General features: G+C 39.2%; 1 protein-coding gene across 2 annotated transcripts in view; it reads right to left on the bottom strand.

Annotated features, from left to right (window-relative positions):
• LOC117394759 (golgin subfamily A member 4-like) overlaps positions 1-13,954 on the bottom strand; it is a 92,057-nt gene that overhangs the window by 29,562 nt on the left and 48,541 nt on the right. For both annotated transcript variants that reach the window (XM_033993292.3, XM_059012926.1), the window contains exons 12-15: positions 10,637-10,815; positions 8,079-8,210; positions 6,827-6,982; positions 1,868-6,054 (exon numbers count right to left, since the gene is read on the bottom strand). In XM_033993292.3, coding sequence (XP_033849183.3) covers positions 1,868-6,054; positions 6,827-6,982; positions 8,079-8,210; positions 10,637-10,815 — 4,654 coding nt within the window. The remainder of the gene's footprint in view (positions 1-1,867; positions 6,055-6,826; positions 6,983-8,078; positions 8,211-10,636; positions 10,816-13,954) is intronic.

Below are 13,954 nucleotides of genomic sequence, written 5' to 3'. Positions count from 1 at the left end.
AGTCCAAAATAACCAAAACTAATCAATCACAGGGTGGAAGTCAGGACAACAAAACCAGCCATGCGACTTTCAGAAACGCTTGCCCCAAGAGAGCTTCCCATATGAGCTTTTCAATCTAAACTGCTCTGAAGAAAGTGTCTGAATCAAGGGAGCATAAGTGCTCGAATTCACGGAAGGCAAGGAAGGACCAATGTTCTGAAGAATGGCTAAAATCAATTTTCAGGCTTTCAGCCGTAGCTCTTTGCCCTATGAGAGACTGAAACAGTAAACAGAAGCATAGCCAGCAGATGGACCTAAGGTCATGTACTAGCCATACAGAAGAATTGCAATGAGAACACTTCTACGAACTACATAACTTTTCATTTGCAATGTCTGATCAACTGAACTATTTCCAGTTGGAAAACTGCCAACAACTATAAATGCTTCAAGACTTGGAGATCAACATTAAATACTTTATGACTCGAGAAATAAACTGAAGCAAATGCTTTCAAGTTAAGTGGATAAACTGTTCTAGGAATAGAATATTACTTCCTGTTTTAGAGCGTGTAAGAAATGTATTTTGTTTGTCGAAATGTGCAACTCAACGGAGTAGACTCAAATGCAGAGAATTTGATCATTGCCCCATTTCTGAGTTAATTTGAATATATAATCAGCTGAGGTTGAGAACATATTAGTTTGGTACATCACGTCTGAACTAAATTAACACGGTAAAACTAATTTGCTAAATTAGGTACTGGAATGTTGGATTCCGTTTTGAATGGGAAGTTGAATTAATTTTCGTGCATATTGACATGATCGATTACAATGAGAAACGGGTATTGAAAATATTAATGCAAAGTAGACACTTTGTAATAAGCCATATTTAATATTAGTATATTAACCATGTATGCTAATGAGGTTATGGTCATTGTAATCGTTTGACTGAGATCAATGAACTGTATACTTTTCATGCATATCTCTAACCAATAGCCTTTCCTTTCTGTAAAAATAGATTACGTTGTGTGAATGTCGGTTATTGTCTAAGGGAATCCGAGTTCTACATGATCCCAAACTGGTATGTCTCATTTATTACATTTTGACGTTCTTAAACAGGGTGTCTAGACACTAATTTATATTTAAATAAATTGTATACCTAATTCACTAAAATTGATATACATCTACTTGAGATGTTTTATTAATGTGTATCTGTAGAAAAACAATTTTAAAAAATAAAACCAAATAAAATGGAATTTGTGAAATAAAACAAATTATAAAAAATAAAAATACGGGGCTCTACATATTTTGAATGTGACAGGTTCTGTGACACTCAGGAAAGAACAAAAATGTAGCACTCTGTTTGGCTTGGTGATGCAGTCGTTATCGGCACGAGATATCAATGTTGGGGTGGTTCAGTTTTGCGTACCATGTGAAATATTTCTGGGGGCGCCCGTGCATACATCACCACCAGTTGGTTTTGTTTCTGCTTTGTTGTGAATTCTAATGCGATTGGTTGCACACTGCCTGACTGAGGGGGGAAACCAATTAGTTACCCCTTGAATTGAGCCAAGCATTTTCAAGTGAATCCTAGCCCCCTCATTTATTACGCACTGATGCGAAACAAATATTTTGCCTCACACTTGCCAAAATAAACCTAACTTGGGTGTTAACTGAACCGTAAATTAACCTCTCCAATCAAACTAAACACATTGATGATGTTAATTTATAATGTCCCAACGTTAACAAAGCAACTACAATGTAGTAGAACGACTCCCTCCGAGATGCAACATTTTTATCTATCAGATGGACCCCTTTGACCAATGAAATCGGATATGACAGGCCCACCATTTACTCAAAAGACATGCAATTATGGGCACATCAGAGGACTTACTTCATTTTTTGTTCATTTTCTTCAGCCATCTCTTTCTTTACATAGTCCAGCTCTTTCTCATGTTCCTTACGCAAAGAGCGGATGTCTTTCTGCAACCTTATCATCTCTTTGTGCAGCTTCTGTTTCTCACCATCTGCCTCCTGCAGCTTGCCATCTAGTTCTTTCTGCTTGGCTCTCATCTCTGCTAGAAGGCTCTGCAGTTCAGAATCAGACTTGGTCTTCTGTTCTGAACCTTCCTCGTAGTCTCTCAAAAGGGACCCATTCTCCTCTAGTTGTCGACGGAGGTCTTTCAGTTCTCCTTCATACTGCTCAGACAAGGAGACTTTTTCTACTTTAAAGTTCTCCTTGTCCTTGGCTAAACTGCTTTCCAGCTCCTTTATTTTCTGTTCCAGTGACTTTTCAGAGGACTCTCTTTCCTGTATGTCTTTCTTCATCTGCTCCAAGCTGCTTTCCATTTCCTGAATCTTTCCTTCATTGTCTAGCAGTTGCTTTTGAAGATCTGACAATGTTGCAGTACATTCTGTGTGATCATCAAGCAAGGCGGAATGCAGTTCAGCCTGCTTCTGCAATTCTTCCCGAAGCCTGAAAACTTCTGCCTGATGTTTGCGTTTGTCTTCCTCTGCTTGCTCCAAATTATTTTGAAGCTCTTTATGCCTGTGCTGTGCCTCTTCTTCAGTATCCCTTTTTTCTGTCTCCCTCTCCTGCATCATCTGTACTTGGAGGTCCCTATCAGCCAGATCTTTCTGCAGAACATTCAATTTCTCCTCATACATTTCCTTCAGATTCTGCAAGGTACTTTCTTTCTCCAGCTCTCTGGCTTCCCTTAAATTCTTGATTTGCTTTTCCATCTCTTCCCTGTTGTTTGCTGAATCTTCGAGTGAATTCACTCTTTGCTCCAATGTTTTGACACTTTCCTCTTTTTTATCCACCACCTGTTTCAACTCATCCAACTGACTTTCCAAGTTTTTAACAATCTGTTCCTTCTCCTCCACTTGCGAGGTAAGCTGCTTTCTCACCATGGCAATCTTCTGTTCGGCTTTCTTCTTCAGCTCGGCCAGTTTAGCAGCACTCTCTGCAGACCATCTTTCTTCTGCTGCCTTGAGTTCTTCCTCTTTGCTCTTCAGGATTTCTGCTTTCACCTTCTCAAAGCCCTCTTGTTTGAGCTGAAGTTCCTGCTTGAGAGTTTCAGCTTCCCTTTCTATAGACTGTAACTTCTCTTCGGTTTCCTTGACTCTGTTGCCCTTTTCAGAGAACTGCACCTGAGCCTGCTGAAGCTGCAGCACCAGCTCTTTCTGTTCTATATCCTTTGCTTGATTCATCTGCTGCAGTTGTACAATAAGATGATCATGTTCCTCAGTCTTTTTGACAAGCTGTTCTTCCAGCTCCCTTATCTTGAATATACTGGTCTGCAGCTCAGTAGTTAACTCTCCTACTTTTTTCTCTTTCTCGCTCAGCATCTGGTCCATCTCAGACTTGCTATGAGACTGTTTATCAATATCATCCGTGAGCTTGCCCAACTGTTCATCTTTCTCATCGATTTGCTTTTCCATCTCTTCCAACTTGCCCTGGAGTGACTTGATGGTGTTGTGGTTCAGCGTGAACTTAGACTCTGCCTTCTTTTTCCAGTCTGACAGCTTGCTCTTCCACTGCTCTGCCTGGTCAAGTGCAGATGATTTCTCCTGGTTAAGAACCTCCATGCTCTTCGATAACTCTTGTATTTGGTTTATTAGCTTCTGGTGCTCCTCCTTGTGTTGCTGATTTATTAACAATATGGCTTCTTCCTTCTCTGCAAAACCAACACTACTGGCAAGCTGAGTCTTCAAGTCATTTATCATACCTTCCAGGCTACTGATTTGGGCTTCCTTTTCTTTCAGATTTTCAGAAACATTTATGTTGGTCTCTGTACTTGCAGTCAGTTCCTTTCTAAGTTGTTCAATGCACATATCTTTCTCAGACAGACTTTCTAAGTGGCTGCCTCTATCTTTTTCTAAAGATTCCTTTTCTGTTTTAAAGGCTTTGATATGTTCTTCTTTTCTCTGCATCTGATTTGTCATCTGCAGCAATGAATTTTCCAACACCATTTTCTCCTCTGTTATTTGTTGGAGCTGTACTTCTAGATGGCTGATTCGTTCAATCTTGGTCAGGATGACATTTTTAAGCTGGGCTGCCTGCTTCTGGTTACAGACAATTCTATCGCTAAGGGCACTGACTTTGCTGTTCAATTGGTCACAGAACTCATCAGCAGTAACTTCCATTTTCCTCTGAACTTCATTGCAGGAAAGCAATACATGTTCTGTTAGCTGATTAAGCTGTTTTCTGAACTCTTCCTCCTTAGACTGCATTTCAAGGACCTTCTCTTCGAGTCTCTTCTGGAGAGCTTCACCTTCTTTACAATGTGCAGCTTCCAGTGCTGTTAGTTTGCCACAGGCCTCCTCTAGCTGTTTTGCTAGTTCCTGTTCCCTTTTATTGCTGTCCTCTTCAGCCATACTAAGCTGGTTCTGGAGAGAGTTTCTTTCATTCAAAATTTGACTAAAGTTCTTCTCCATCGCCTCCACCTGCTCCTTCAGCATGGTTTCCAACTTGGACAAATTTTCCACTTGTGCAGCAGCTTCCCTTAGCTCTGCCTGCAGTTTCTGCACTGTTGTCTCCCTCATCACTAGTTCCTCCCTGAGGCCCTTCACCTCCTTGAGAACATGCTCCTTCTCTTCCCTGGTGGCTCCAAGCTGCTGCCTCACCTCATCCACTTTCTCCTGCAGCTCGACCTCATGCTTCTCCTGCATTTCCTCCTCTTGCTGGCTGAGTTTCCTTTGCCATCCTTGGATCAGCTCCTCCAGTTCTTTCTGGTGAGACTTCTTCAAACTCTCCAGCTGCTCCTTCTGTGTCGACTCCAGCTGAGAGACCGCATCACTGATCCCAGCAGAACCAGCATGGGCCATTTCCAGGATCTTCTCATTGAACTCTTTTTCCTTCTGGTTCAGCTCTTGCTGCTTTTTATCACACTGCTCCTTCAGCTTGACCTCTTGGTCAGAGAGCTTCTTCTTAAACTTCTCTTGCATCTCCCTGGCCTTCTGCTTTAGTTTGTCCATCTTCGCCTCATTTGCTTTAAGCTTAGTTTCGTACTCTGTTCTAGCAGCATCTATTCTCTGTTCACCTGCAGTTCGTACCTCCTCTAGTTGTTTATTTAAATCTTTCTCCTGCTGAAGATGTACCAATTTTTCAGTCAAAGATTGTTCGCTTTCAGACAGCTCCTTTTCAACCTTCTCAATATGGCTCTGAAGCTCTGCAATCTTTGTGGCATGCTCTGCCTGGAGAAAAGACACTTTCTCATCAGATTCTTTCTGCACCTCCTTCAGCTTCTGCTCCAGCTGCTGTACCTGACACTGACAATTCTCCAGTTCAGAGGTAACCTGATTCAGTTTCAAGCTGGTTTCTGTCAGACCCTCCTTTTCTGCTTCTGCCCTTTTCACATTTTCCCTTAGCTCTTCCATCTGCAGTTCAAATTTAGCAGCTGTCTCCTGCTGATGCTTCTCAGCCTCTTCCTTCAGCTCCCTTTCTCTTGCCTGCAGTTCCTCCAACTGTTTTTCCTTTTCTTCCAGGACCATCTTGAGATTATTAAGTTCCTCCTTGAGAGTCTTCTCAACACCTTCCAATGACTGCTTAAACTCTGATTTTATGCCTTCCACCTCACCCAGGTACCTGGCTTTCTCCTGCTCAACTTTAATCTCGCAATCCTCTTTAATAGTCTTTATGGTATCATTTAAGGCTGCCAGGTGCTCTTCTAAAAGCTTCCTTCCTTTTAGTGCTTCTGTCAGCTCCGACGAAAGAGTCTCCAGCTCAGTCTGTTTGACGTCAAGTTTTTCCAGAGTTTTTTGGTTCATGTCCTTGATATGGGAATGGAATTGGGACTCCTTTTCCTTCAGTAAGGCCTCCAGCTCTTGGGTGTGTTTCTCTTGGAGCTCATCCACAGAAGTCTGGTACTGCTTCTTTGTGGTCTGAAGTTTGTCAGACCAGAGCTCCCAGAGTTCCTGTCTAATGCGATCCATCTCTACCTTGTGCTTTTCGTCCATTGCTGCAATTTCTGCTTGATGCCTGTTCTTCTCAGCCTCAATCTGTGCCAACAGCTCATCTGACTTGTCAGTTTCACACTGAGAACTCTTTGCCAGCAAACTTTCCAATTCAAGTACTTTCTGTAATAAAAGACAGTTCAATCATCAATACATAGGCATACCTAACTTCTTTAGAAGAATCAAGCGCTCCAGAATAAAAATGGTAATATATAAAAATTTAGTTTATAAAATTTTATTGAATTTCCTGACACAGCATACATACAAAATGGGTATTTGTTTTACTTTTATCAATATGATCCAGTTTTTCAATACATAGGGGTGCTCAGACTGCTTTATATATTGGTAATATTCTTTCTATAAAAACATTTAAGCACACTAGGATTTTGCTGAAAATCTGTCCCTCTACATCTGTTAGAGAAGACAAAACAGATGTACAGTGAAATAAAACTTCTTACCATCTATACATTATTCCATAGTTTAAATTAGGCTTTACTTTTATCATAAAACAGGTGCTGTTGACAGTTACTTGTTTACACTGCCTGATAGTAGTTTTAGCTGTAGAGATTCCTCTTATTAAACCTCTTCTAAACCTACTTGTCAATACATCATTACTTAAGCCAAATCGGCATTATTACCTAAAGCAATTCAGAGTTATAGGTGACATCTTCAAGCACTGTTCCATCTCAGAAATAACAAAATAACATTTTCAAAATGTTTCACTATATTTATATTAAGATGATATTTACAGAGAGGGCTAAACAAAAGTAAGAACTTTAACACCTATTAAATCAGCCAGGACATTCCTTGAGCATCTAACTGTTGGAGAGTGGATGACGAATTCACTGTAATTCGTAACCAGTAACCTGCCACTGCTTTCTTCCAGTACACTTACAGTGCTGAACGTTTCAAGCTCCTGCTGCAGCTCCTGTACCCGGTTCTCATTCTGAGACTGGATGGCCACCTTCTGCAGCTCAAGCTCCTCCAAGGCAAGTGCAGCCTGCTGCTCCTTCTCCTGAATCATCAGCGTGTTCTCAGCCTGGCATTTCTCCTGTTTCAACAGACACGCACACCATTTAATCAGTGACTTTTAAACATAAGAAAATAAAACAGCACTATTTTTTATGCCAGACAAAACAAATCTATTTTAGAATGATGCAATAAAAGAAATTATGAACATCTGACTCCTTTGGGACTGGATGCGTAATTAAACAAGAATGAAGCTATTTAAATGTGAGCTCAAACAGCTGGCATACTATGCATACACACAGAAATTAACACAGGAATAAGAGAAATGGACATCAATAAGAATTTAATTATTAAAGTCGAAAAATATAATGTTCTTTATGATGCCAGTGTCAGTGATTATAAAGACAATAAAAAGAAAGACTCCATATGGTAAGAAATAGCAGAACAACTGGAAATTGATGGTATGTCTATCTCTCTTTATTCCACCTTGATTTTAGTCAGTCATTTTTTCAATGTGTGGTGTACCCTGACTATATCTTTGTTTTATTTATTTAATTTAGTCTCCACAAAAGGAGCAAAAGCAGACAGTATTTTCTTTTCACAACTAGCTACAGTTGTGTGGTTTTTTTTTTTATGTACTCATGCTGTATTTGTGTCGTTTAATTCACTCCTGGTGTGCATAGCCCCAAAGTCTAGGTCAGTGGTGTATGTGCAAAAATGTCACCAGCAAGTAACCCAAACAAACTAGTGGTCTAGGTTAAGGTTTTTCATCAACCCCAATGTTTTTCAGAAGGGGTTTCACTGGCGTAAACACTTAGGGGTTGCCATGTCTGCACCCTGAAAGCATGCAGAGATGAATGGCGGGGTGTATTGCTCTATTGCTGTATACTCTGGTGCAAAATCAAAGGATTGTTTCGGCTCCAGGTCTTCATCTTTTTCACAAAATAAAACCTTCTTATTGTTTTCACAATCTCCCGATCACACATCAAACATTTCTTCACCATACAAACCCCCAGCTCCCTTCCACAGTATCAACACAGCCTATACAACAAACACACTGACAGACCAGGCTGAAAGAAAGCCCAGAATATAAAGCAAACCTTGACATACGCTGGTACAGCACGGTACTGAAAGTGCTCTGACTTTTGAACTGAAGTGGTTAAAGAAACTAGACTTACCAAAGCCATACTCATCTGCTCCAGCAATTCGGCCTCCCGTGTCTGTAGTCTCTGAGTGAGCTCTTGATCTTTGCTCGCCAGGGCTTCTGCATGCATCTTCTCAACTTCTGCTATCCTGTCTTCCGAGGACTTCTGCAATACACGCACACAGGGTTTTTAGGCAAGTTATGTCTTAGTTTGTAGACCTGTATTCAGTAATGCCGCTAAGTGACTTATGACATGAATATCGTGAATCGCATCTTCAGGTGTAATAGTATACACATATTGACTTAGTTAAAACTGTTGCCCCTACTATTGAAATAGTGATAGACAGTGGACACTAATTTCCAAAGGCACAGGGTGAATTACAAAATACAAAAAAAAATAACATTTCGATTTACCACTTATCCAGTGGCTTGCCAATTATCTTCATAGGGATAACAAGATGTTTAGAAATGTTTAGTTTGAGTGGGGTAAATAGGGAAAGCTCCAGCAGTGGTGTCCAAATGAAAACTCAGTGTAAAAACTTTTTTTTTTTTTTTACGTGCATTATGATTATGCATGTAAAATGCAAACCTCAAAAGTCATGCCCTGCCTGTATGAATTCAAGCTGTAACCAAGAGCTACAATCCAGGGATTTACTAGAAGAATGGAAAACATGTGGAAATTGACTGCTTAATCAGTACACCAAGTTAAAAACTACTGATATTTCCATATGGTAATTAAGCACCACCACATTTAGAGCAGTCTGTCTTTTTAACAAGGGAAATGTCTAAACACAGAGAGGCAGTTGGGGTCTGAGGACTTTTGACATCTGTTTGTGGCGTGATCCAGAACGGGGGCATTTGTAATACCCCACGAGCATGGAACGCAATTACCCCTTGCTTCTTTCACTTAAAGCAAACCAACACTGACAAGCTAAGAATCACCATGCATGACTTCTGAAGACTATTTTCTGAACAGCCATAATCCGCTGCTGCTCCAAACAAGGGTTTATTTATTTATTTATTTATTTAAGGGTAAGAATGTCACAAGGAGAGAATGCCTCAAATTAAGATTGTAAAAAAAAAAATAAGACGACAGCTCCTCAAAAAAAAAAAAAAGTGTAGTTTTAAGATCCTAAGTCTCGAGTATTTGAGGAACAGTAGATGCCACATCTATTACAATTTGGATTTTATTTGAGGTTTATCACTATAACTGGTGTGATTACCATGCTGTCTTGCAGTTTGTTACCCTCAATATGTACTCTGCCAGATAAGATTTCAAGTACAGAAATTAAAAAAGCAGCAACTAAATCGGAGTACTTGAATTAACCACTTCAGTGCCAGGCTGACATATCAATTTTTTTTTCTTCAAAAGGGTGCCAGGGTTCTCCCGAGGCCTTTTCAGCCGGGCAGGCCACCCAGATGCAAAACCTCGAGCCACTCGTCTTGCAGATAATACTGTGACTTTAACAATAAGGACTGATTGTGCTGCTAGCAGAAAAAATCTCAGAACCACAAGACAGTCGTGTTACGTCTTGACACTACATTTAACCAAATCAGAGAGTTGTTGAACGGGTGGATTTTCCATTTGAAGCACTTCGAGAAGCTGAAACATTGAAATGACTGCTAAAAAAATAACCAATTATTTTCGAAGCAAAAATAGTGAAAATAAATGTGGAAATTACCAAACCGAAATGGATGATGAAAAAGAGCAAACCGATAATCAACAAAGAGCAACTGTAGAAAGCGAACTGGAAAAACCACAAAAGGGGCCAGTCTCTTCTCTCATCTTCAATGACTTAGATGCCATTGCCAGTTTATTAGTAAAGTTTTTAGATGGCATCATATAAATCAGTGCTGCACCTTATTCCTCACTGAGCACCCGAGGCTTTATGCTATCCAGCACAACACATGCCTTGTCATGCCTTAACGCTTCAGTAGCTCACCAGACTGTAAAGTGGATGATTATACCAGCTATGTCTTGTACAGAGCTGTTGAAAAACAGTAAGTGGAGCGCTCGGCTTCTCCAAGAAGAACCCTTCATTGCACAGCCTCATTTGGAAACTCCAAAGCAGTTTGGTTGGTGTGCCCAATAGATAGGGGTTTGATAGGTTTAGCCCTTTTTTAATATTAAAAAAGCTGGTGATACTCAGATCCGCAAACGTTAAGATCAGTGGTTTCCAATCACAGTCCCGGAGGGCTATTTCACTGCAGGTAACTGCAATAATGAACTACTTTAAGGTCTGGACGGAGGTATAAATGATTCAATTAAATATAGAACGGAGTTGGAGCAAAGACAAATAAAGGCCAACTTTCGTCATCTCAGGTTTAGGTCAATTGAAAAGACCACATTAACTTGACAACTAGAATCCGGCCTGATAATCTAGCCCATACTGCAAATTCAGTTAGTATTAACAAATGGAGGCTTTTTGACCAAGACCATTCACTTATAAATTCCAAATATGATCAAAAACTAAAATTAGGCAACAGAAGGACGTTCAGGTGTAGTCAAGTAGTCAACACGTGGTACGCCAATTTGTAACCCTGTGCTTAGTTTAAAGAGATATGAAATGAAGAGGAGTATAGCTGCTGTACCTTCATTATGTTGACCACTTCCTGTTTAACCCTGGAGAGTTCCTGTTGTAGGTTTTTACGTTCCTCCTCACTAGCCTTTTCTACGGCCTTGATCCGCTCCTCCATTTGGGCCTTCAGTTGCCGCCGGGCTTCCTCCGCCTTCTGCGCTGTACTCAGAGTTTTCTCCAGCTCCTCAAACGCTAAAATAAAATACAGACTTATTGATTCACAGCAGACACATGGACATGTGCTGAGAGCAGCTTTAAGTCTACTTGTACACTGCTGATTTAAGATTTGTGGAATAATTTCTTTTAGATAATGCTACAATTTAATTTCTGAAGGTACAGGGATTTGTGGAATTTGGACTGTGAAAAAACAAGATACAAAAAATAAAATATGAAAAAGGCATTTTGGGTCACAGTACTTGAGTATCAGGTCACTTAACATGAATGGACAATACAATACAATACAATACAATCAAATAATAATATTCCCTATGAAGCTGAAATCAAACTATCAGTGCAATATAGATTTTTAGTTTTGTATTATACAGTGCTACCCCTGTTATAACACGACCCATTATAGTGTGGAATCAGTTATAACACGGTGAGGTTGTGGCTCTCATTTCCCCCATAATGCAATTTGACTCATAAACACTGAGTTTTATTGTTGTTTAACATTACCGTATTTAAACCCATCTAAGTTGAAACTGGGACATATAGTACTTATAAAGCTAAAAACAAACTGTTACAAAACAAGTAGAAACAATACAAGTGTGTATAAGTGTTCTTGGATTGTGTTATTTACTCACAGTTTGCAACATTTATTATAAAAAAATATATATACAATTTAAATAAGAGTGGTGTAAACTTTAAACTGGTGGAATAGCAGTTTCTATTATACTGTATATATTGTAACAACCTAGGATTTATACTGTGGAACGCATCCAGACCTGAACTGAAGGCAAATTAAATAGTGCTATTTGATTTGCTGCTGGCTGCTCCAAAAAAGCAAGTTAAATGCAATGTTGAATTTCATTAGCTGGCTGTGATGTAATGCTTTGTCGTTGACCACTAAGACCATGGGAAGAGCGCTTTTTCAAATGATTGTATGTTTGAAAACAATGGAATGAGACAAAGGGAATGAAAAAAAAGGGAATGAAAAAAAATGCTATTAACGATAAACAAAATCTTGAATCTTGAATATCATTTTAATTTGTTTAGTTTTTTGTTTCTGTTCTATGAAAAATGTTTTTTTTTTTTCGTTTATCGTTCCGGTTCCTGTTCCGTTCCGAATCCCTGGAACCGTGTCCAGTGCAGTGATGGCTTTATCCAGTTTGATAGGAGGCTCTGGTAGTTCAGGTATCGAGTTATGCACTCATCTTTTTAAATAGTTTTTATCCCTTCTGTATCGGTAATAAGTGTCAAGTTACAAGTAAAGCATGGTGTTGAATAAAAAAATGAAAAGAGGCAGGATGCATATATTTTATATGGAAAAAATCTGGACCAATACTGTCTGTTGAATTAAGCGAAGGTGTCGAGTTATCCACCAGTCGAGTTAACCAAGGTTGACAGTACTGGTATACTAATGAGTATCATTTTAAAGAAACAGACAAACATATCACAAATTCTGGTGAATTGTCACATAAAATTTAATTAATTGCTACAGTGCATCCCAGAGAAACAAGCTGGACCACAAATATAAAATATAAAAGGATGGAAACCATCATCATCGTGACTATCAACTGCTCTTACAAGATTAATATGGTGAGTTGCATTTCATCAGAGGTAAATATAATCAATCATCAGATCTGAAGAGACCAGCCGGAATCTACATCATTCACCACTGACTTCAGGGAGCATGTTTTGTAGGTGTATAAATACCTCCATTGCAATGATGTAGGCTACTGATTCTTGTCCAGTAAATAGGGGAACAAAAGTTTAGCAAACTGGAACAAAGGTCAGGGGTGTGTAACTTGTATCGCCGGACGCCACGACAACAAGATTTATGTGAAGGACAACAAGTTTTGCTGTTATACTTTGCCTGAATGCCTTCTGCAAGTACAAACACGTAAACATCTTTCTATGGGAATGGTATAAAGAAGCTTGTTTTATTTTTTTAGGTGCAGTATTAGATTTTTTTTTTTTTAACTGTTAATCCAGGACACTGACTAATCCGGCACAATTTTTCAGTACTCTAATGCAAATCACTCATAGGCCCGGAGATACCATGGCCTTGGATCTGCTAGGATCACATCTTTGTTCCTAGTTTTAGTAAAAACTAATTCACTGTGCATTGCGATACAATACAGACTTTTTTCAAGCCTTGGTTAGACTTAATTATCTAAAAGAGCCACGATACATTTCATACATCAATAAAACACACAAAGTAACATTTACAGTATTCATGCAGTAGCACAGCCACATAACACCACAAGCACAGCACAGGTCACAGGGTAAGATAGTGCTAATGGGACAAATGGTCAGGGCTATGAGGCACACAGAGAAAACAGGTCACAGTTACACACAATAGAAAGGCCATTCGGAGGTAAATACTATGGATCTCAGGCAATCTCACCTCACATTGAAGCTTACAACATTGCAAGAAGGATGGCTCGCTGCCCTCACCAGATCAAGAAACACCAGGACATTTTTGGGTAACTTCTGAAGCAACTTGTTGAAGGGAATTTTTAAACAAATGTCACCATGTGAATAGATCAAGCCACAAATTCTAAACAATCTTTATTTAAGATTTGAGAAAAATTGCTTGAAAATGTCCGTAACAACAACAGGCTTGAAAAGTTGCCAGAAAAGATTGCCTGGTGTTACCTGTGTTTGAGAATATGTATACACTGGTATACAACAACGTGTGAATTGTCTAAAAAATATTTTATTTTGTGGCTGTTGGGTTACACAGCAGTTGTTAGTGGGTAAGGCAAGAATTGTATCAATGTGTGCCCATACCCACACACAACCACCATGTCTTCTGTTTATCACACGAATATGAAAACTAAGCCTGCTTTAACTTGATCACAAAAAACAGTATCCGAAGCGCAGGTGAAACTCTCTGGCCTGGCTAGCGTTTGAGAGTTATTTCTCAAAAAATAAAACCTGGTGGAAAAGGTTTGCAATGTTGTTGTTGTTTTTTTTTTTTTTTTTTTTATTACTGTGTGTGCCGGTAAAGTTCAAAACGTTATATCTAAGGAGTACAAACATTGTATTTTTCACGTTTTTTTTTATTTTAAGCAATGTTTGTTTGAGCATTTTGTTTTAAGTTTACATTATATGTTATAAATTATTTGGCTGATCAAATTCAGCGTTATTTTATTCATTTGTTTTA

The sequence above is a fragment of the Acipenser ruthenus genome, chromosome 3, assembly GCF_902713425.1.
Source record: "Acipenser ruthenus chromosome 3, fAciRut3.2 maternal haplotype, whole genome shotgun sequence".
NCBI classification, from domain to species: Eukaryota; Metazoa; Chordata; class Actinopteri; order Acipenseriformes; family Acipenseridae; genus Acipenser; species Acipenser ruthenus.
The sequence above is the reverse complement of the archived record's forward strand: the minus strand, read 5'-3'. Positions and strand labels throughout refer to the sequence as shown.